General features: G+C 42.0%; 1 protein-coding gene across 1 annotated transcript in view; it reads right to left on the reverse strand.

Annotated features, from left to right (window-relative positions):
* COL22A1 (collagen type XXII alpha 1 chain) overlaps positions 1 to 17,906 on the reverse strand; it is a 179,572-nt gene that overhangs the window by 53,684 nt on the left and 107,982 nt on the right. Inside the window, exons 28-37 of the mRNA XM_032223193.1 lie at positions 16,792 to 16,854; positions 15,757 to 15,810; positions 13,903 to 13,944; positions 13,221 to 13,253; positions 9,635 to 9,688; positions 9,225 to 9,278; positions 7,014 to 7,067; positions 6,779 to 6,832; positions 4,394 to 4,447; positions 1,191 to 1,295 (exon numbers count right to left, since the gene is read on the reverse strand). Of these exons, the coding sequence (XP_032079084.1) occupies positions 1,191 to 1,295; positions 4,394 to 4,447; positions 6,779 to 6,832; positions 7,014 to 7,067; positions 9,225 to 9,278; positions 9,635 to 9,688; positions 13,221 to 13,253; positions 13,903 to 13,944; positions 15,757 to 15,810; positions 16,792 to 16,854 (567 nt within the window). The remainder of the gene's footprint in view (positions 1 to 1,190; positions 1,296 to 4,393; positions 4,448 to 6,778; positions 6,833 to 7,013; positions 7,068 to 9,224; positions 9,279 to 9,634; positions 9,689 to 13,220; positions 13,254 to 13,902; positions 13,945 to 15,756; positions 15,811 to 16,791; positions 16,855 to 17,906) is intronic.

Below are 17,906 nucleotides of genomic sequence, written 5' to 3' on the forward strand. Positions count from 1 at the left end.
TATTGGGTTAGCTGATGATTCAGTGCAGGAGTGGGTTCTGGCAGCCTCTACTGCCAGTTTGCTCATGGTTGTGCAATAAAAGTTGCTCTGTCCACGCGTAGAAGGAAAAAAACAAGATGGCGGCACCGATGGCGCCACGGGGAGAACTGGTTCGGGGACATGGCAGGCCTGGGTCACTGCCGGTTCCAGCGACCCAGGTCATCAAACCACTACCAGTTCATCCAAACCGGGCCAAACCGGTAGGAACCCACCACTGATTCAGTGTAGTTCATGAACCCAGAAAAGCAGCTATGTCAATCGCTAAATCATTGGCAAACACAACCACTGAATTACAGAGAATTGTGTTTGCAGGAGTTCACAAACTTTGTGCTTTCGTCTTTAATTTCATAATTTGTTCAACCTATTGTTCTTCCAATTTCATTTTCTTTCCTCCGATGGTTGCCAGGAAGCAGGAGGATACACGCAACCCAATCAAATTAAAACTTGACAGGAATGAATAATGGTAGAAGCATTTCCGACCTAGTCTTTTGTAATATGCTTTTTTCCCCTGATATTGTGTTTCTGAGCGACAGTTCATAGGATGACAGCTGAAAATGCATTTTTTTTTAAAAAAAATTGTTCAGGTAAACCAATGACTAAGTAGTAGAGAATACTGTGGAATGGAATTACATAACTCACAAAATGAGTAATTGGTTCAATCAGATCATTCGTTGTAAAATAACCAATTTCGTTGTACTTAAGTACAAGGACAATAAAGATTATACTTATACTTATTCCAAAACTGACAAGCTTTTGTTGATCAGTTACTAAGTCATGCCTGACTTTTCCCAACCCCAAGGCCCATGGCATGCCAGACACACACACACACATTCTCCACTGTCTCCTGGAGTCTCCCCAAATTTATATCCATTGTGTGGATGATACTATTTAACTATCTCATCCTCTGCCATCTCCTTCTTCTCCCCCGTTCCATCTGTCTCAACATCAGGGTCTTCTTGAAGGAGTCCTCTCTTCTCATTAGGTGGCCAAAGCATTTGAGCTTCAACTTCAGCATCTGCCCTTCCAAAGGACAGTAAGAGCTGATTTCTCTTAGGATTGACTGGTTTGATCGACTTGCAATCCAAAGGGTTCTCAAGAGCCTTCTTAAGTAAGCATTTGCTTACACAAATAGTTTAGGAATTAAATTTTACCCTTTCTCCATCTCGACCCTTTCCAGATAATCCAGGTTCTCCAACAGCTCCTGGTTCACCTGTAGGCCCAGGTGGACCTGAGTTTCCTTCCTTACCAGGTTCTCCCTGCAGAAGAGACAATGGGGATAAGAGGACAATTAGGACAGACTACGAGGCAGGCAGTATCTTCTACTTATTTCATTTCGTCAACATCAAGGATTTTAACTGGGAAGCTCTGGATTGCTCGTCACCTGCTCCTCCTAAATAGAGAAGCCAAGAAAAAAAGAATTCTAGAACTTGCTCCTCAAAACCTTGTGGAGATCAATGTAAACACTTCAGTATTTGGATTGCAAATATTTAGTCCACATCACATTGGACTTTCAATAGCCTCATTGTGCCAGCTTTCCTTCAAACATGGAATTTATTTGGTTTACCCATCCATTCTCTACTTGCGTAACAAAGAAACCACCAATGAGGTGAATGTAGGATGTGGAAAACACATCCCTCAGGCTATGTTGTGGCCTGGTAGCCGCTCGCCCCTCCAGTCTCAGCCTGCAGTTAGGTAGCAAATTGTTCTGACCCAGCCTTATCAGAAGCAAGGAACAGACTCCTTGTCACGAAAAGCCCCTCTTTATTTACCGCTTGTGAATCAATTGCATTCATCCACGGAAAAGTCCAGGCAGTAGTCCTTCAAGAAGTTAACTGCAGTAACAGATCTTATCAGTTTTTTTGCAATAATTGCAAGGCCATGAGCTCCCAGCCAAATTAAGTCCTGGCAAGCAGTATTTGTGGCGCAAAAAAAACAATGATCAAAATCTTCAGAAATACGAACTGTTGCCTCCTACGACAACCACTCCCCTTTCCTTCTATTTATTCCCCAGGCAGGAGGGGAACATTCAACATCCACATGTGCTTTGCTTCCCGAGTCGATTCCTTGTCCTCTGTTGTTCACCTCTCCTAACTACTCTGTGCATATGTGCATTTGGAACAGGTCCCAGCTGTTCTTCCTCCTCGCTCATCTCAGCCTCCAAAGGCAGCTGCCTCTATGGTGGCTGTGAAATGTCAGACGGCCCTGTCTCTAACTCTGCGTCCGATGCAGATCATCCATCAGAGCCTTCCCCAGGCTCCAGAACTGGCCCAAGTTCTTCCCCAACCTCCTCATCGTCCGAGTCTGCCACCAGCTCCATGCAACACAACACAAATATACTATGAGCCTCTTGGGAGTGATGACTGAGACCCAATGATTGAAGGTGATGATTACCAATTTGGAGAATAAGGAGTTTAATCTTCAACTTGGGAACCTGGAGGCCCTAAAACACATTTCTGGCTAAGGAGGGCTGAGCAGCCAACATTGGCATACCTCCTTTACAGGACAAGGCATTAAATCCTCTAATTCTACAAAGGTTCAAAATCCTTTTCTCAATGTTAGACCTGCATTCCTTTGACTTCACATCCTGGATTTCTCCTGATTTCTTGTCCTACAGGCAGCTATTTGGATTACAATTCCCCAGCCTGGATATTGTTGATGTCTGTGGCCTTAGACTATAAGACTCTCTCTTCTTGGCTGTGTTTAAACCACAGCTACAAACTACAGGAAGTGGTACCTCCCCTGCAGAGTTTCTCTGCCTAATTTACAACCAATAGCTCTAGCATTATCTGCTACGGCTCAGCTAATAAAACTGTCTGAAGAGTACTAATTGCTACCCTGCTTACTGCTGTTCGGCTAACGCAGGACAATATTTGACATGCACAACAACAGCTAGAGGAGATAAAAGAGTGTACGGGTAACTGCTTTGTTTAATGCGTAATAAGGTTTGCATATTATTTAAGCAGTATCTTCAGCAAGCCAAAATGATGACCCTTTACATGGTAATTTCATCAGGCAAATGTCACCGTTACGTACTAGCATCACAATGTTTGATGCCAAGTATGAGATGTGGCATTTGATGATATTATACAGGTAGTCCTTGAGAGTGGTGCAGTGGCCTAGAGGTGGAGCTCACCGTGGCCCGACAAAACCGCGCTCATCAAAATAGCGGCGACAAAACCGCGTCGCTAAAGCTGCGACGTCATCACCGCGACGTCATCACCACAGAGACAACAGCGCGGCGACAGAAAGCCGATTTAAATTAAGGTAAGGGTTAGGATTAGGTTTAGGGGTTTGGTTTAGGGTTAGGTTTAGGGTTAGGTTTAGGGTTAGGGTTAGGTTTAGGGTTAGGTTAGGGTTAGGGTTAGGGTTAGGGTTAGGGTTAGGGTTAGGTTTAGAGTTAGGTTTAGGGTTAGGTTAGGTTTAGGGTTAGGTTTAGGGTTAGGTTTAGGGTTAGGTTTAGGGTTAGGTTTAGGGTTAGGTTTAAGGTTAGGTTTAGGGTTAGGTTTAGGGTTAGGTTTAGGGTTAGGTTTAGGGTTAGGTTTAGGGTTAGGTTTAGGGTTAGGTTTAGGGTTAGGTTTAGGGTTAGGTTTAGGGTTAGGGTTAGGGTTAGGGTTAGGGTGCTGAGTGCTTTGGAAGGCGCAGATTTGCCCTCCGCGGTTATGTCGTTGCGCTAGGGTCGCCTTTTTCCTTAGCACTTCGGACGGCGCGGATTTGCCCTCCACGCTTATGTCGGCGTGGATAAGGGCTTCGCGGTTTTGTCGGTGAACCGGAGCTCACAACCTCTCAATCAGAAGGCTGTGAGTTTGATCCTAGGTAGAGATAGATATTTCTCTCTCTGGGCACAATGAGAATATATCTGCCGAACAAAACTCCTCATTGGCAACAGGAAGGGCATCGGGCCAGTAAATACTCAGTTCTATTTAGTGACCATTCATAGTTATGAAAGCACTGGAAAAAAACTGACTCCTCACCCTTACGACCACCCAAGTGTCCCCTGGTCAAAATTTGAACACTTGACAACTATTGTGTATTTACAATGGTTGTGCAGCACCCCAGAATCATGTGATCACCATTTGCGACCTTCCCAGGGATCTTCCAACAGCAAAGTCCACAGTAAAAGTCAGATTTGCTTAATGATATCATGGTTTGTTTAAGGACCATGGTGATTTGCTTAATAATGTTATGCATGCTTAAAAAGATCATTAAATCAGGCACAACTCATTTAACGACTTAGGGATGGTAATTCCAAGTGCATTCATGTCAAGGACTACCTGTAATCCTTTTAATGTTTAGCCCTCACCCTTTCCCTCCTGCAAATAATCATTACACTTTAGCTGTGGATCCATCTTTTCACCTTTTCTCCTTTTTGTCCATCAATTCCTGGCTGACCAGCAGCTCCTGGTATACCCTGTAAAGGAAATAATATGCAACAAATCAAATTTTGCTAATGAACAAGTTGATCGGGAGTTATATGGACTTGATTCAGGCACGTGAAAAAAAATATTAAATAGACTATTTGCAACAATAAACATAAAGAGCCAGTTTGATCTAATGCAGGCCTGTTAAACCCACAGCCTGCGGGCGGGATACAGGCACGCCATGCCCACCCTGGCACTGAAAAAGGCAAAAGACATCACAGTACGTTGTGTGACACGATGGAGTCTGATACCCCTGGTAGAAAGCAAGACAACCATGAGCAGTGGTGGACTGATGTCGATTTAAAAGCCGGTTCGGTGAGAGAGTGCTTTACATGTGTGGCTTGCGCCCGCACGCAGCACTGAAAATGGGGCGTTTAGAAGCTCAGCTGGTCAGCTTCCAAGTCAACAACGGTAAGTAAAACAACTGGGGTGGGGGAAATCAGCTGTGCAGCGCAATTGAGATGAGCTTGAAAGCAGGAAATAAAGGACAGGATAGGGCAGGAGTGGGTGGGCAGGCCCAGTCGGAGCTCCTGGTTCACCCGAGCCAGTCTGAACCGGCTGAATACCACCCCTGACTGTGAGTTCTGGTTTCTCCTTAGGCCTGATATCCAGCTGGGAGACTTTGGACCAATCAGCAAAAGATTGATTTCTAGCCCTGTCTTAGCTCCAAAAGAAAGCTGGGGGGTGACTCGTGGCCAGTCACTATATCTCAGCCCAGCATAACTTCACAGGGTTATTGTGGTGAAAATAGGAGGAGGGAGGTGTGTTTGATATGTTAATTACTTTGAGTTATTTGTAAAATAATAATAATAATAAAGGCAGGATGCAAATAAATAAATGAACAAATAAATAAACTAATGGAAATAGTTTGTAACCATCCCTTTAATTACTTGTCGTGAATATTATGCCACAGCATTTTTATTAAACCTCCCACATTTATTTCTTTGTGACATTTGTACATCATTTCCCATTTTAAAAAAAATATCTCTGTTAACTGTTGATCATAAATATTTGTATGCTACATTGAGCAGCAAATGCTGTACTTTTTTCATCCAAGAGCAATTAAAGACATCCTTGCAGCTGCGTGTTGAAGTAAAATATAGCTTTGTGTCTTGCATGTTTACAACAGGCTCTAATCCTTTTTCAGAGAATGTGACCGAAGTCCATCACTCTTTTGAAGTGGAGAGGAATAAGTGGAGAGGATAAGAAGACAGCAAGGATCATTTTCCTACACAAAATTCCTTTCCTTTTAGTGGGAAGATGATTTGTTCCCACAGAATGGAGGAGGAGGAGAGGGTGGAGGAGCAGAGGGGGGCGGGGGAGGGGGAGAGGGAGAGTGGGAAGTAGTAGAGGGGGAGGAATAGAGGGGGAAGAGTGGAGGGGGAGGAGATGGGGGAGGAGGAGGAGAGTAAGGAGAAGGATGAGAAGGAAGAGGAGAAGAACAAGTAGAATAAGGAGGAGGAGAAAAAAGTGGTGGTGGTGGTGGTGGTGGTGGTGGTGGTGGTGGTGGTGGTGGAGGAGGAGGAGGAGGAGGTGGTGGTGGTGGAGGAGGAGGAGGAGGAGGAGGAGGAGGAGGAGGAAGAGAACAAGAACAAACAGAACCAGGAGAACAAGAACAAGAAGAACAAGGAGGAGAAAAAGAGGGAGGAGGGGGAGGAGGAGGATAAGAAGAAGAACAACATCAACAAGGAGGAGGAGAAGGAAGGAGGAGGAGGAGGAGGAGAAGAAGAAGAAGGAGGAGGAGAAGAAGAACAAGAAGAACAAGAAGAATAAGGAGGAAAAGAAAAGGTGGTGGAGAAGAAGGAGGAGGAGGAGGAGAAGAAGAAGAACAAGAAGAACAGGAACAAGAAGAAAAAGGAAGAGAAAAAGAGGGAGGGGGAGGAGGAGAAGAAGAAGAAGAACAACAACAAGGAGGAGGAGAAGGAAGGAGGAGGAGGAGGAGAAGAAGGAGAAGGAGAAGAACAAGAAGAATAAGGAGGAGGAGAAAAGGTGGTGGAGGAGAAGAAGGAGGAGGAGGAGGAGAAGTACAAGAAGAACAAGAAGAAGAACAAGGAGGAGGTGAAAAAGGTGGTGGAGGAGGAGAAGAAAAAGAAGGAAGGAAGGAAGAGGAGAAGAAAAAGAGGAGGAGGAGGAGAATAGGTTTCAAGGAGGAAATAATGCAGGTTGTGGGTGCAGTTGATGGAGGTAAAATTGTATCCCCCTCAAAGGGGACGAACTTGTGCCACCAGAACAGTCAGTGTGCATTTAGCTGGTGACCAAATTCACAACTACTCTACTCTTCTGTCAGATAAAAAGTTGTTTCCTTGCCACTGAATACGCACCACATTCCCAGGCAAACCACGTGGGCCAGATGGTCCTGCAGGTCCAGGGGTACCCTGTTAAAATAAACCATAGCCACAGGTTTGAAGAATATATTGATGCTCATACCCATCATTGATTCCCAATATCAACATTGCAATGACCCTGGTTGAGGTATGGAAAGGCTCTTAAGTATCCAAGTGTTTGTTCAACCTTGATCTACCTAGAAAAAAAACTATTCTTAAGGCAGCTACTTACAATTTCTCCTGGAGGTCCAGGTTGACCTACTTCCCCTTCTTGTCCCTTCAGGCCCTAAAGACAAGAAACAAGGGTTCAGTCTAGTAGACAGAAGAGTCAAAGATGCAGATGCTCAGGCAGTCAATAAAGCAAGTTGAACCCGTGCCAAGATAGCTGTGAGAGGACCTTTAATGGCTGAAGGAAAATATACTGCGGTTCCTTGCTTTCATTCACCAAAAGATAATAACACCGGAGCATCAAGCTGAGATACTTAGGTCTTTATCAACTGATTTTAAAGGATACTATTTGTTCAAAAGGAACAGAAGCAGAAGGAAAGGAAGAGTGTTAAGGGCATCCATTCCTACTCAGCAATCCACATAAATGAACTTGGAGATGTGATAACAACAAGATGCAGAACAAAAGTTATAATGTTGTTGGTCACAATCACCTGGTCAACCAAGACACAGACGATACTTTCAAACACAAATAGAAAATTGTTGAAAAAAATGAAGAAGAAATAAAGTTATATATATATATGGAAGATTTTAATTACTCTGATATGTTTGTTCATAGCGAGCATAACAATTATATTGGACTTTCCATCACCAGCAATTGATTATATACTGGAAAAGCATGAAGTCTTTATGAAGTCCGTGATTAACAATAGCTGTTCCTAGAATCTTAAATTCAATCAAAATGAGTGACAAATTACAACCTTTGCTTATTCTATATTCAAGTACACATAGTTAAAGACTATATATATATAGTAAGGGTAAATCCCAGCAAGGGTATGGCTAGCTGATGAGAGCTAAATAGCTTGAAATAGATCTATACTAGTCTCCCTTCATTTATTTATGAGCAAAAAAGTGTTTGTATGTGTGTGTGTGAGTGTGTGTGTATGTGTGTATTTGTGCTGATAAATAAATAAAGGGAGACTAGTATAGATCTATTTCAAGCTATTTAGCTCTCATCAGCTAGCCATACCCTTACTGGGATTTGAACCTGGGCTATATTACATACTAGGCAGACATCTTAGCCATTAGGCCACAGCTCTTATCTGTTATCAGCGAAGCCAGGGTGAAAGGTATCTATTATATATATTTAGTGTCACAACCCCTGCTATGCCCTAATTATGGGAGGAAGCTAACTGCTTCCATTATCTGTCAATCGGCTCGTCACAAGAGTCCATCACGACAGAAACCCAATATTTTTACTGTTGGCTTTGTTATATTTGTGTGGTATTTCGAATCCCAGGAAAGGTATGGCTACCTGATAAGAGCTAAATAGTTTGAAATAGATCTATACTAGTCTCCCTTTATTTATTTATCAGCACAAATACCACACACACACACGCACACACACACGCACACACACACATATATATATATCTATATCTATATCTATATCTATCTATCTATCTATCTATCTATATATATATATATATCCACACTGAATCAGTTCCATTCCAAATCTCATTCCATATTGTGTAACCATTGTGATTTCTCTCCATAGATGGTGGGAGGAGAGAGAGAGAGAGACAGAGAGAGGGAGGGAGGGAGGGAGGGAGGGAGAGAGAGAGAGAGAGAGAGAGAGAGAGAGAGAGAGAGAGAGAGAGAGAGAGAGAGAGAGAGAGACTTGTAACTTGTAACTTGTAAACCTCTTAAAGATCAGTTTTTGTTATTGGTCATCTGACTTCGAAGGAGAGCATGTCTTCCTGAAGCTTTTGGATGGCCATCTCCTCACATGGGCTAAGCATGCCAACCCATACAGAAAAGTCAGCTCAGTTGGGATTGCCAATTCAGACAGTACAAGAGAACTTTAGGTTAGGTATATCAATGTCTTAAGCAGTGATCCTATGAATAGCTTGTATCACCCTATCATATATACATCAATGGGACTCAGTGGCTAAGATGCTGAGCTTGTAACAGAGTGAGCTCCCGTTACTTGTCCCAGCTTCTGCCAACCTAGCAGTTCGAAAAAATGCAAGTAGAAAAATAGGGACCACCTTTGGTGGGAAGGTAACAGCGTTCCCTGCGCCTTTGGCATTTAGTCATGCCGGCCACCTGACCATGGATTGATCTTTGGACAGCGCTGGCTCTTGGGTTTTGAAACAGAGTTGAGCACCACTCCCTGGAGCCGGAAATGACCAGCACACATGTGCGGGAGAACTTTTACCTTTAGCATATATCAATATATGAGCTAATTTAGTGGTTTCGTTTTAGCTTAATGTACCGGCTGTCCAACTGGTCCGATCGGACCCTGTTCTCCTGGAACACCTCGTTCTCCCTATAGAAAGGAAGAGACAGAAAAGGACACATAAATGATCTCAGTTTTATGTAACTTTTTTTCCACTGTAGTGATTCTGAGTATCTTGATCTAAGAAAAAGTCATAACCCAAAGCCCTATCAATTGTGGAGACAACTGGAAAACCCTCACCTTGCCATAGAGTCTAGAGTCTTCTCCTGGCACACTGTGCTTCTCTGTCCCCCCCCCCCCCCCGGAAGCTCCTCTCAAAATTGCGTCACTGACCGGTGACGGAGCCGCAGCAGAGGGAGGAAAGAGCCACATGCGGCTCCAGAGCTGCAGTTTGCTGACCCCCCCCCTGGTTTATCTGAAAAGAAAGAATATAATAATATGCTTACGGGTTCACCTCGTTCTCCACGATCACCTTTTTCACCTTTTGGCCCTTGTTCTCCCTTGAGTAAGTAAAAGAAAAGAATTGTATGTTTGTTTAGATAAAGAGCGATAGAACTGGTAAAGACGACAGCCTCCATGGCACCAGAATCCTACAGCTCCTATCTGTGAAGAGATAGAAATTCAAGTCCATTCCAGTTGCTGAATTGCTTCTTCTGTTCCGAAGGTGACACTCATATTAATTAAAATGGCCACAGGAAACTTTGCAGGGACATGGTCTGATTCCATATCTTGTGAGAGTGGTTAAAAATAGCGTCTCCCTAGAGTCAAGCTTGACTTGTAGTGACTTCATGGACTATGATGGGATATGCAACTGAAGGAGAAGAAGAGGCGAGGGAATGTCAGCAGTAGGACTGCAATTTCCCATGGTGGAGACAGCACATTCCGCAGAGGTCCAAAAGAAGAGACTGCACAGTCCTAAACTGGGTAGGGTGTGGAGGAAAAGGTTCAGGATAGCCTTAGAAACTTCCAGGATATATTAGTTAGGTTAAAAGGTTATAACTTTAGTCTGGCAAGATTCTGTCTATTAGCAATAGCACTTAGACTTATATACCCCTTCATTTACAGTCCTCTCTAAGCGATTTATAGAGTCAGCATATTGTCCCCAACAATCTGGGCCCTCATTTTAAACACCTCGGAAAGATGGAAGTCTGAGTCAACCTTGAGCCGGTGAGATTTGAACTGCTGAACTGCAGCTAGCAGTCAGCTGAAGTAGCCTGCAGGACTGCACTCTAACCACTGCGCCACCTCAGCTCCCATTAGCTGTAAACAAAGAACTGGACTTCATCAGATCTCACTGTATCATCTCTGATACTTGGGCCTGACACGGACAATTTCCTGTAGTTTTCTTAGCAAAGCCACTATAGAAGTGGCTTGACATTGTCATTTTTCAGGGTACAGCTGATGAAGTTCTATTAAGTACACGAATTAAGCATCATAAAGTTCTGGACAGCTTCCATCTCGAACTCTCTAATCCCCCCAAAGTCCATGAATATTGTGCATTTTTTTTCCCAGTGGAAAAATACTACAAAACACAAATTCCACAGTGGGAAAAAAATGCTGTAGCAGAAATCTACCCCTTAGAAAGAGGGTGGATGAACAGGCAACACCTATTCCCGTGAGGGCGAACTTATGGCACACGTGCCACCTGTGCCATTTGTTAGGGCACGCGAGGCATTGGCCTGTCAGCTCCAGCTGACTTCAGCCTTCATTTTCGGCCATTTTCCCTAGAGTCTCCGGAGGGAGAAACTGCCTCTACAGATAACCCGGAAGTTTGGGAACTGACTTCCGGGTTGCCAGGAGGAGGGCCATTTTTCATGGAGGGCCTTGGGAGGGGGGGGCATTTTTGCCCTCCCCAGGTTCCTAGAATGTCTCTGGAGCCTGGAAAGGGCGAAAAAGGGCTCCATCACCAGCCAAAAATGGGGAGAGGGCAGGGGACCCATGCATAGAATCGTGGCACGACAAAACTGCGCTCGTCAAAATCACGGTGATAAAATCGCGGCGCTAAAACCGTGACGTCATCACCGCGCGTCATCACTACCGCGACAACAGCGTAGCAACAGAAGGGCGCTTTAAAACGGCGCCGCGGCAGAAAGCCAACTTCAATTAAGGTAAGCGTTAGGATTAGGTTTAGGGGTTTGTTTTAGGGTTAGGTTTAGGGTGAAGTTTAGGTTTAGGGTTAGGGTTAGGGTTAGGTTTAGAGTTAGGTTTATGTTTAGGGTTAGGTTTAGCGTTAGGTTTAGCGTTAGGTTTAGCGTTAGGTTTAGCGTTAAGTTTAGGTTTAGGTTTAGGGTTAGGGTTAGGGTTAGGTTTAGGGTACTGAGTGCTTGGGAATGCGCGAATTTGCCCTCCGCGATTATGTCATCGCGGTAGGGTCACATTTTTCCTTAGCGCTTAGAACGGCGCGAATTAATCTTCACGCTTATGTCTCCGCGGATAAGGGCTTCGCGGATTTGTGGTGGAACCGCATAGAATTATGGGTCTGGGAACGCTTGTGGAAGACACGCCCTGTGCTCTCCCCGTTTTTGCCATGTGATGGGGAAAAGTTTATCCATCACTGACCTATGCTATTGTTTTAAAGGGTTTTGCTGAATCTAAATATCTAAGTAAAGCACAAAGTTACAACAACACTGAAAAAAAGCCACTTCTGACCAGTTTTCATACTTATGACCGTTGCAGCATTCCCATGGTCATGTGATTGACATTTGGATGCTTGACAACTGGTTTATATTCATGACGGTTGCAGTGTCCAAGGTTCATGCGATCCCCTTTTGCGACCTTCTCACAGGCAAAGCCAATGGAAAAGCCAGATTCACTTAACAACCATATTACTAACTCAACAACTGCAGTGATTCACTTAACAACTGTGGCCAGAAAGGTTCGTAAATGGGGCAAAGCTCACTTCCCAAAAGTCTCACTCAGCAACATAAATTTTGGGCTCGAATGTGTTTATAAATTGAGGACTACCTGTAACATGGCTGCATCAATTCACTTAATTTTCAATTCATTGCGGTGGGAAACCAATACAGATAATAAACAAGATAAACTTTCAGAGAGAATTTAAATAAGACTATTTTTATGAAGAACATCTGCTGCCCTCTACTGGTTTAGAGGAACATGACAGGGAAATGTGAGCTATCTAAATTAAGGCAAACTATTTGAACTGTCTTTAATTTACTAACAGTTTATCTGATTGCTCACTTGGGAAAATATTAACAATACTTTTGCAAGCTTATAATCCCTTATGAAACTGCAGTGTTACCTAAAGTACAATATTTTGTAATAATTAGATTAAGGAGAAGGATTACACTAAGGATAAAAAGAAGCTCTTATTGTTGTAGAAACTAAGGCAGGAATTTGTAATCTTGGGAAGCAGCCTGATATTCCCTGCCTTCAATTGTTCTTCTTTGTTTGTTTTGAAATATTTTAAGGCAGATTGAAAAGAAGATTGGCAAAAGTATGGCTATTACATCTGTTAAAATAGAGGGATCAGGAAAAAACTGGATTTGGTAACCAAGAGGCAAAATTTTCCTTTTGTATATCGTACAGAATGATGATGATGTATCAACAGATTTAATCTTTTTTTTTTAAGTAGGTCGACTTGCTTTCAGCGAATGACCTAAAATTACAGAGAGAAAATGTCACTCAAACTCTGGATTTCAGTTCAGATCTATTACTGGCAATGTGAAATCTTGCTGATGGAGCTAAAGTAGAGATGGAACCTGTAGGTTTTATTCATGTTAGGTGGACATCCATATCATCTCTGGCCATCCCAGAGCTTCATTTTATCCAATTGAAGGTCTGATGTTATAAGATCCCAGATGCCTATGAGTTCTTGTCTTCCATGGATGTTTTCAGGATCTTCCTTTCCATTTTAAATAGGAACTGCATCAGCTTCTGTTCTTTATGTATATCCTCTTGAAAAGTACATATACGTGAAATTCCGTTGTTTAAAGTTTAATACAGTTTGCTCACGTAAACATGTTAAATATAAGCATAACCATAGAACATCAAAGAATTAAAAAAATTACTTACAGGAATACTAGGCCTTGGTGTAAATAGAGTAGTCTAAAGTGCAAAAAAATGAAAATAAGAGATTTCAGGATCAACTTTATAAAATAATAACAGCAACAACATAATGTTGATTGCATTACAGTGATAAATATGTGATAATACTCCTTTTTATTATTATTTCAAAATAGTTCAAAAATACAACAAAGGTCTCCAGATGTATTAAATTTCAATGCTCAGCATTACGTATTGACGGGCAACAAGAATTGTGGCTCAGCATCTCCATGGAGGGCTACGCATTGTGCAATTATGCTTCACAAAAGCTTGCAACACAATGCCAACATTTTGTAGGAGTATATGTTGTTGTTTTTTTTATAGGCCTTCAGGCCACACAAAACAAGTAATGCTGTTGGCTGACTGAAGCACATCTTCACTTTAAAGAACAGAAGAAACTTTGATTTTCAGAATCATTGGTTCATTTCTTCCCCTCATTCCATTTATAATCCTTAGTTTTTCTTAAGAGAAAAACACTTATGGTAAATTGTACTTCCTGTGATTTTCAAAGTGAACAAACAGATACGGTCTATAGTCTATAGTGGTAGGATTACTCTAATGGGAAATAATGGGCTTTAATCCTGCTTAGTTATTGAAATTAACCAAGATTAATTAGGTGTCTTTATAGCTTTTTAACTGCAGTTCTACTTACTTTTCCAGGTTGACCTGGGAGGCCAGGAGCACCAATTTCACCCTAGGAAGGAAAAAGGGAAAGAGAAAGGTATGGAGTAGGGAGGTAGAGAGAAAGGAAGGAAGGAAGGAAGGAAGGAAGGAAGGAAGGAAGGGAGGAGAGATTAAAAAAAGAAATGGAAACTCAATTTCATATCTGAATGTAAACTATGGTATAAAAATTCATCTTCCAATAAGGAGAGGATCTGCCATAAATCTAATAAATAGTAATCACATATTTATATTGCTACATTATCCAATCTCTAATCCATGTTAACACTGCTGCTTTATAATAAAGCTCCCAGTCAGGGAGTCCCATACCACCTCTGCTTCTGTCATCCTGAAGAGCTTTCAACTTTATCCTGGCTTTCTTCCCTTACCATATAAATTTTAATATAATCTTGTTCAATTGAATTTTAAAAATTCTCTAATTTTATGGGGATTGTTTGAAATAAGTACAGAAGTCTCGGTAATACATTCATTTTTATCTCTGCTATTTTCCCTAATAATGATAGTTGTAGTTTTCCCCATAATTCTAGATCTTTTTTTTATTTGTTGCATTAATTTTGTATAATTATTTTCTTTTATAGTTGAGCACTTTGCAGTTAGCCATATTCCAAGATATTTAACTTTCTTTGTCACTTGAAGTCCTATTATCCTTTCTAATTCTTTATTTTGTTCTTCCTTCAAATTTTTAGTTATCATTTTAGTCTTTTCTCTATTAATCTTTAGCCCTGCTGCGTCTCCATATTTTTCTAATTCTTGAATTAAACTACTTCCTGTTTCTAGCAGATCTTCTTTAATGAATACCAAATCATCTGCAAAGGCCGGAATTTTATACTCGTCTCTTTTAATTTTAGTTCCTCTTATCTCTGAATTTCATCTAATTCTTATTAGCAGACTTTCAAGTGCCAGGATAAAGAGGAGAGATGATAGTGGGCAGCCCTGCCTTACTCATTTCATTATTTTGAAAGTCTCTGTACTTTCCCCATTTAATAATAATTAATCGGATAGCGAGGAACCCTATGAGTCTGCTATGGAAGATGTGGAGGACCTGGGCAGGGTTCAGACTCAGAGCAGGGACCAGAGAGGCTGGTTGGCCACCAGGAGGCGCCTGAGGCATGGGGCAGTGGGGAGGACTCAAGGCAGTTTGTTCCTGACGCAAGACAAAGGAGGGCGAAGAAACAGAAGCTGCAGCTGCGGAGGCAGACTCATAAGAGATAATCAAGCCCAGGTGGTTGTGGCTTGGCCCCTCCCAAGAGAGTATATAAGTGAGAAATTGGGAAGGGTCCTTTTGCAGGACACAACCGTTCGTAACAGTCTTGAGGAACTCTTGTCTGGTCTGTTTTGTATTTCCATTCTGTTTGGTTTGGGTTGCTGGCAACTCTTCTTGCATGAGAATGTTGTCTGGGCTTTCAGCCAATGGAGTTGTAATTCCTGTGATTAAAGAGTGGCAAATAGCCAAGCCTGTGTCTGCATTACTCACAGGCCGGAAAGGGGGGGGGGGTCAGAACAACTCTGTATGGTTTGCAAGTAAGAACCCATGAAATCCTTACAAAAGACCTTGATTTTTAATCAAATTAATGTGGTTAATCTGAAATTGAAACTGGATTTGCTTTGATTGATAGTTCTAATATCCAATCATTGAATGTTCAATAGCATAAATTTGGGGGTGTCTGTCTTATCATCTATCCACTGTGTTCAATGCAGTTAATAATCCTATAAGTATGTATGGCCTGGTGTGGGTCATACACAAACAATGATGTGACCTCCAAACAAATGAATTTATCAGTGTGTGTATACACCTTGGGATTTTATCAGTTAGCAGATAACTTACCTTTTCTCCTCTGTCACCTTTGAAGCCAGCAAGTCCAGCTCTTCCTTTTTCACCCTGTAAACACAAATAACCCAAGAGTTTGTACCTTTGTACATGTATATAGTGCATACATGTGCAAACATGTGCAAAACACTTCTTGTTTTACTTTGGGCAGTAGCTAAGTCCAACTCAGGTCTGATGGTGATGCCTTAGAAGTGATCAGGGTCGGAATTTCTGGACTTGATTTAAAGGTTGGATGGGTTAGGAGTTGACTTGGAGAGCATTAAGTTTGAAGAAATTCTGGGTGACTTGGCCCTTCTGTGGTTTGACCTTTAAATTGGTATCACAACACAGTCTGCAAGAAGGAGGTTGGAAGGCAGCAGAGGGGTCTCCATTCTCCATTCCTAAGATAAATGGTGGTACGCTTCTCAGATCTTCTCAGGATATTACAATAGACGTTGACAAGGCCATTGATTAATGTCATTGCCTCAAGAAAAATGTTCATTATTTCCAGGCAGTAATGAAAAGCAAAATAAGAAAGATTTGCCCATAATTAGTTATTTCCTAATAATTTTTTGTAATTTATACCGTGTTTTCCCGAAAATAAGACAGGGTCCTATTTTCTTTTGACCCCAAAAAATAAGCACTTGGCCTTATTTTTGGGGAGGTCTTATTATTTTTGAGGTGCAGGGGATGGCAAGTGTGGCTACCTCATGGCTGCTGCTGTGCTGTAATATTTTGGGGGAGGGTTCATTTTTGGAGAGGGCTTATTTTAGCACGCACACTCAAAAACTCAATGGGGCTTATTATCCAGGGAGGGCTTATTTTGGGAAAACAGGGTCTTTATGTTATTTTGGGACTGTAGGACAGCGGGGCAGCAGAGAGTGGGTCAATGGTGGAGGCCCTTGACAGTCCCAGTTTCCAACGTGGCCCCTTGTGAAAATTAATTGCCAAGCCCTGGTCTAGAAGTTTGACAGATACCAATTGTTCTCCAAGTAGAAGTTTCCATTCATTCATGAATTAAACCAAAGCTTGTAGCCATCCTGGATTACGTACCTGGTTTCCTTTTTCTCCTCTTAGACCAGGTAAACCAGGTGGGCCTGGAAGACCAGCTTCACCCTAAAAGGGAATATAATATCCTCAGAGTTGTAGAAAGTAAGTAAGTAAGTAAAATCTTTATTACGGTCAAACACCAGCAATACACATTAGTTTTTACACTATATTAAAAAAAAATACTAACATTAAAATATAATTAAAAATTATTGACATTAAAAGTGGATAATAACATAATGGTCCAAAGATTGTTAAAGGTATGTCCAGATAATTGGTACTTACTTACTAGAGTTGTAGAAAAAATAACTGATCTGAAATTTCAGTTTGATTCCCCCCCCCCCCGAATGTAACCATTCGAGAGTTTTATTACTCCATGAATTAAATGCAGCGAATCAGATTAGGTGCCCCTGAATTGATTCAGCAATTTGACAAACGTGTGTGTATGTGTGTATGTGTGTGTGTTCACACATTCTACACACAACTCAACTTGTTGTGGTTCTGACCAGAGGTGGGATTCAGCAGGTTCTGACCAGTTCTGGAGAACCAGTAGAGAACATTTTTGAGTAGTTTGGAGAACTGATAAATACTTCTTCTCATTGGCCCCGCCCCCATCTATTCTCTGCCTTCCGAGTCCCAGCTGATCAGGAGGGAATGGGGATTTTACAGTATCCTTCCCCTACCACGCCCACCAAGCCACACCCTCAGAACTGGTAGTAAAAGGAAATGAATCCTACCACTGGTTCTGGCATGATTTACCCATCCTACTAGGCAACTTCTGCCAAAGTTTCATTTCATTTTTAGCATCCAATATGGGTTACACAAATATTATTTTGAGGCCTTCCACATCTATCCTCTTAATCTTTCCAATTAATGTGGCTGCCAACACTGCTGTAGATACATTGTTGACTGCTGGATGTTTTGGGGAGGATTTTTGCTTCAATAAAAGGACCACTTAGAAATAGCACTGTAAGTGAGGAGTAGTGGTTACAGTTGTAGGACTAAGACCAGGAAAATCCAGATTGTCCACCTTGACACATAACAATTTCAAGGAGAACCTTGAGCCACTCACTCACAATCAGCTCAACTATTTCCATAGAGCCGTGATGGCGAAACTATGA

This window comes from Thamnophis elegans, chromosome 8 (genome assembly GCF_009769535.1).
Source record: "Thamnophis elegans isolate rThaEle1 chromosome 8, rThaEle1.pri, whole genome shotgun sequence".
NCBI lineage: Eukaryota > Metazoa > Chordata > Lepidosauria > Squamata > Colubridae > Thamnophis > Thamnophis elegans.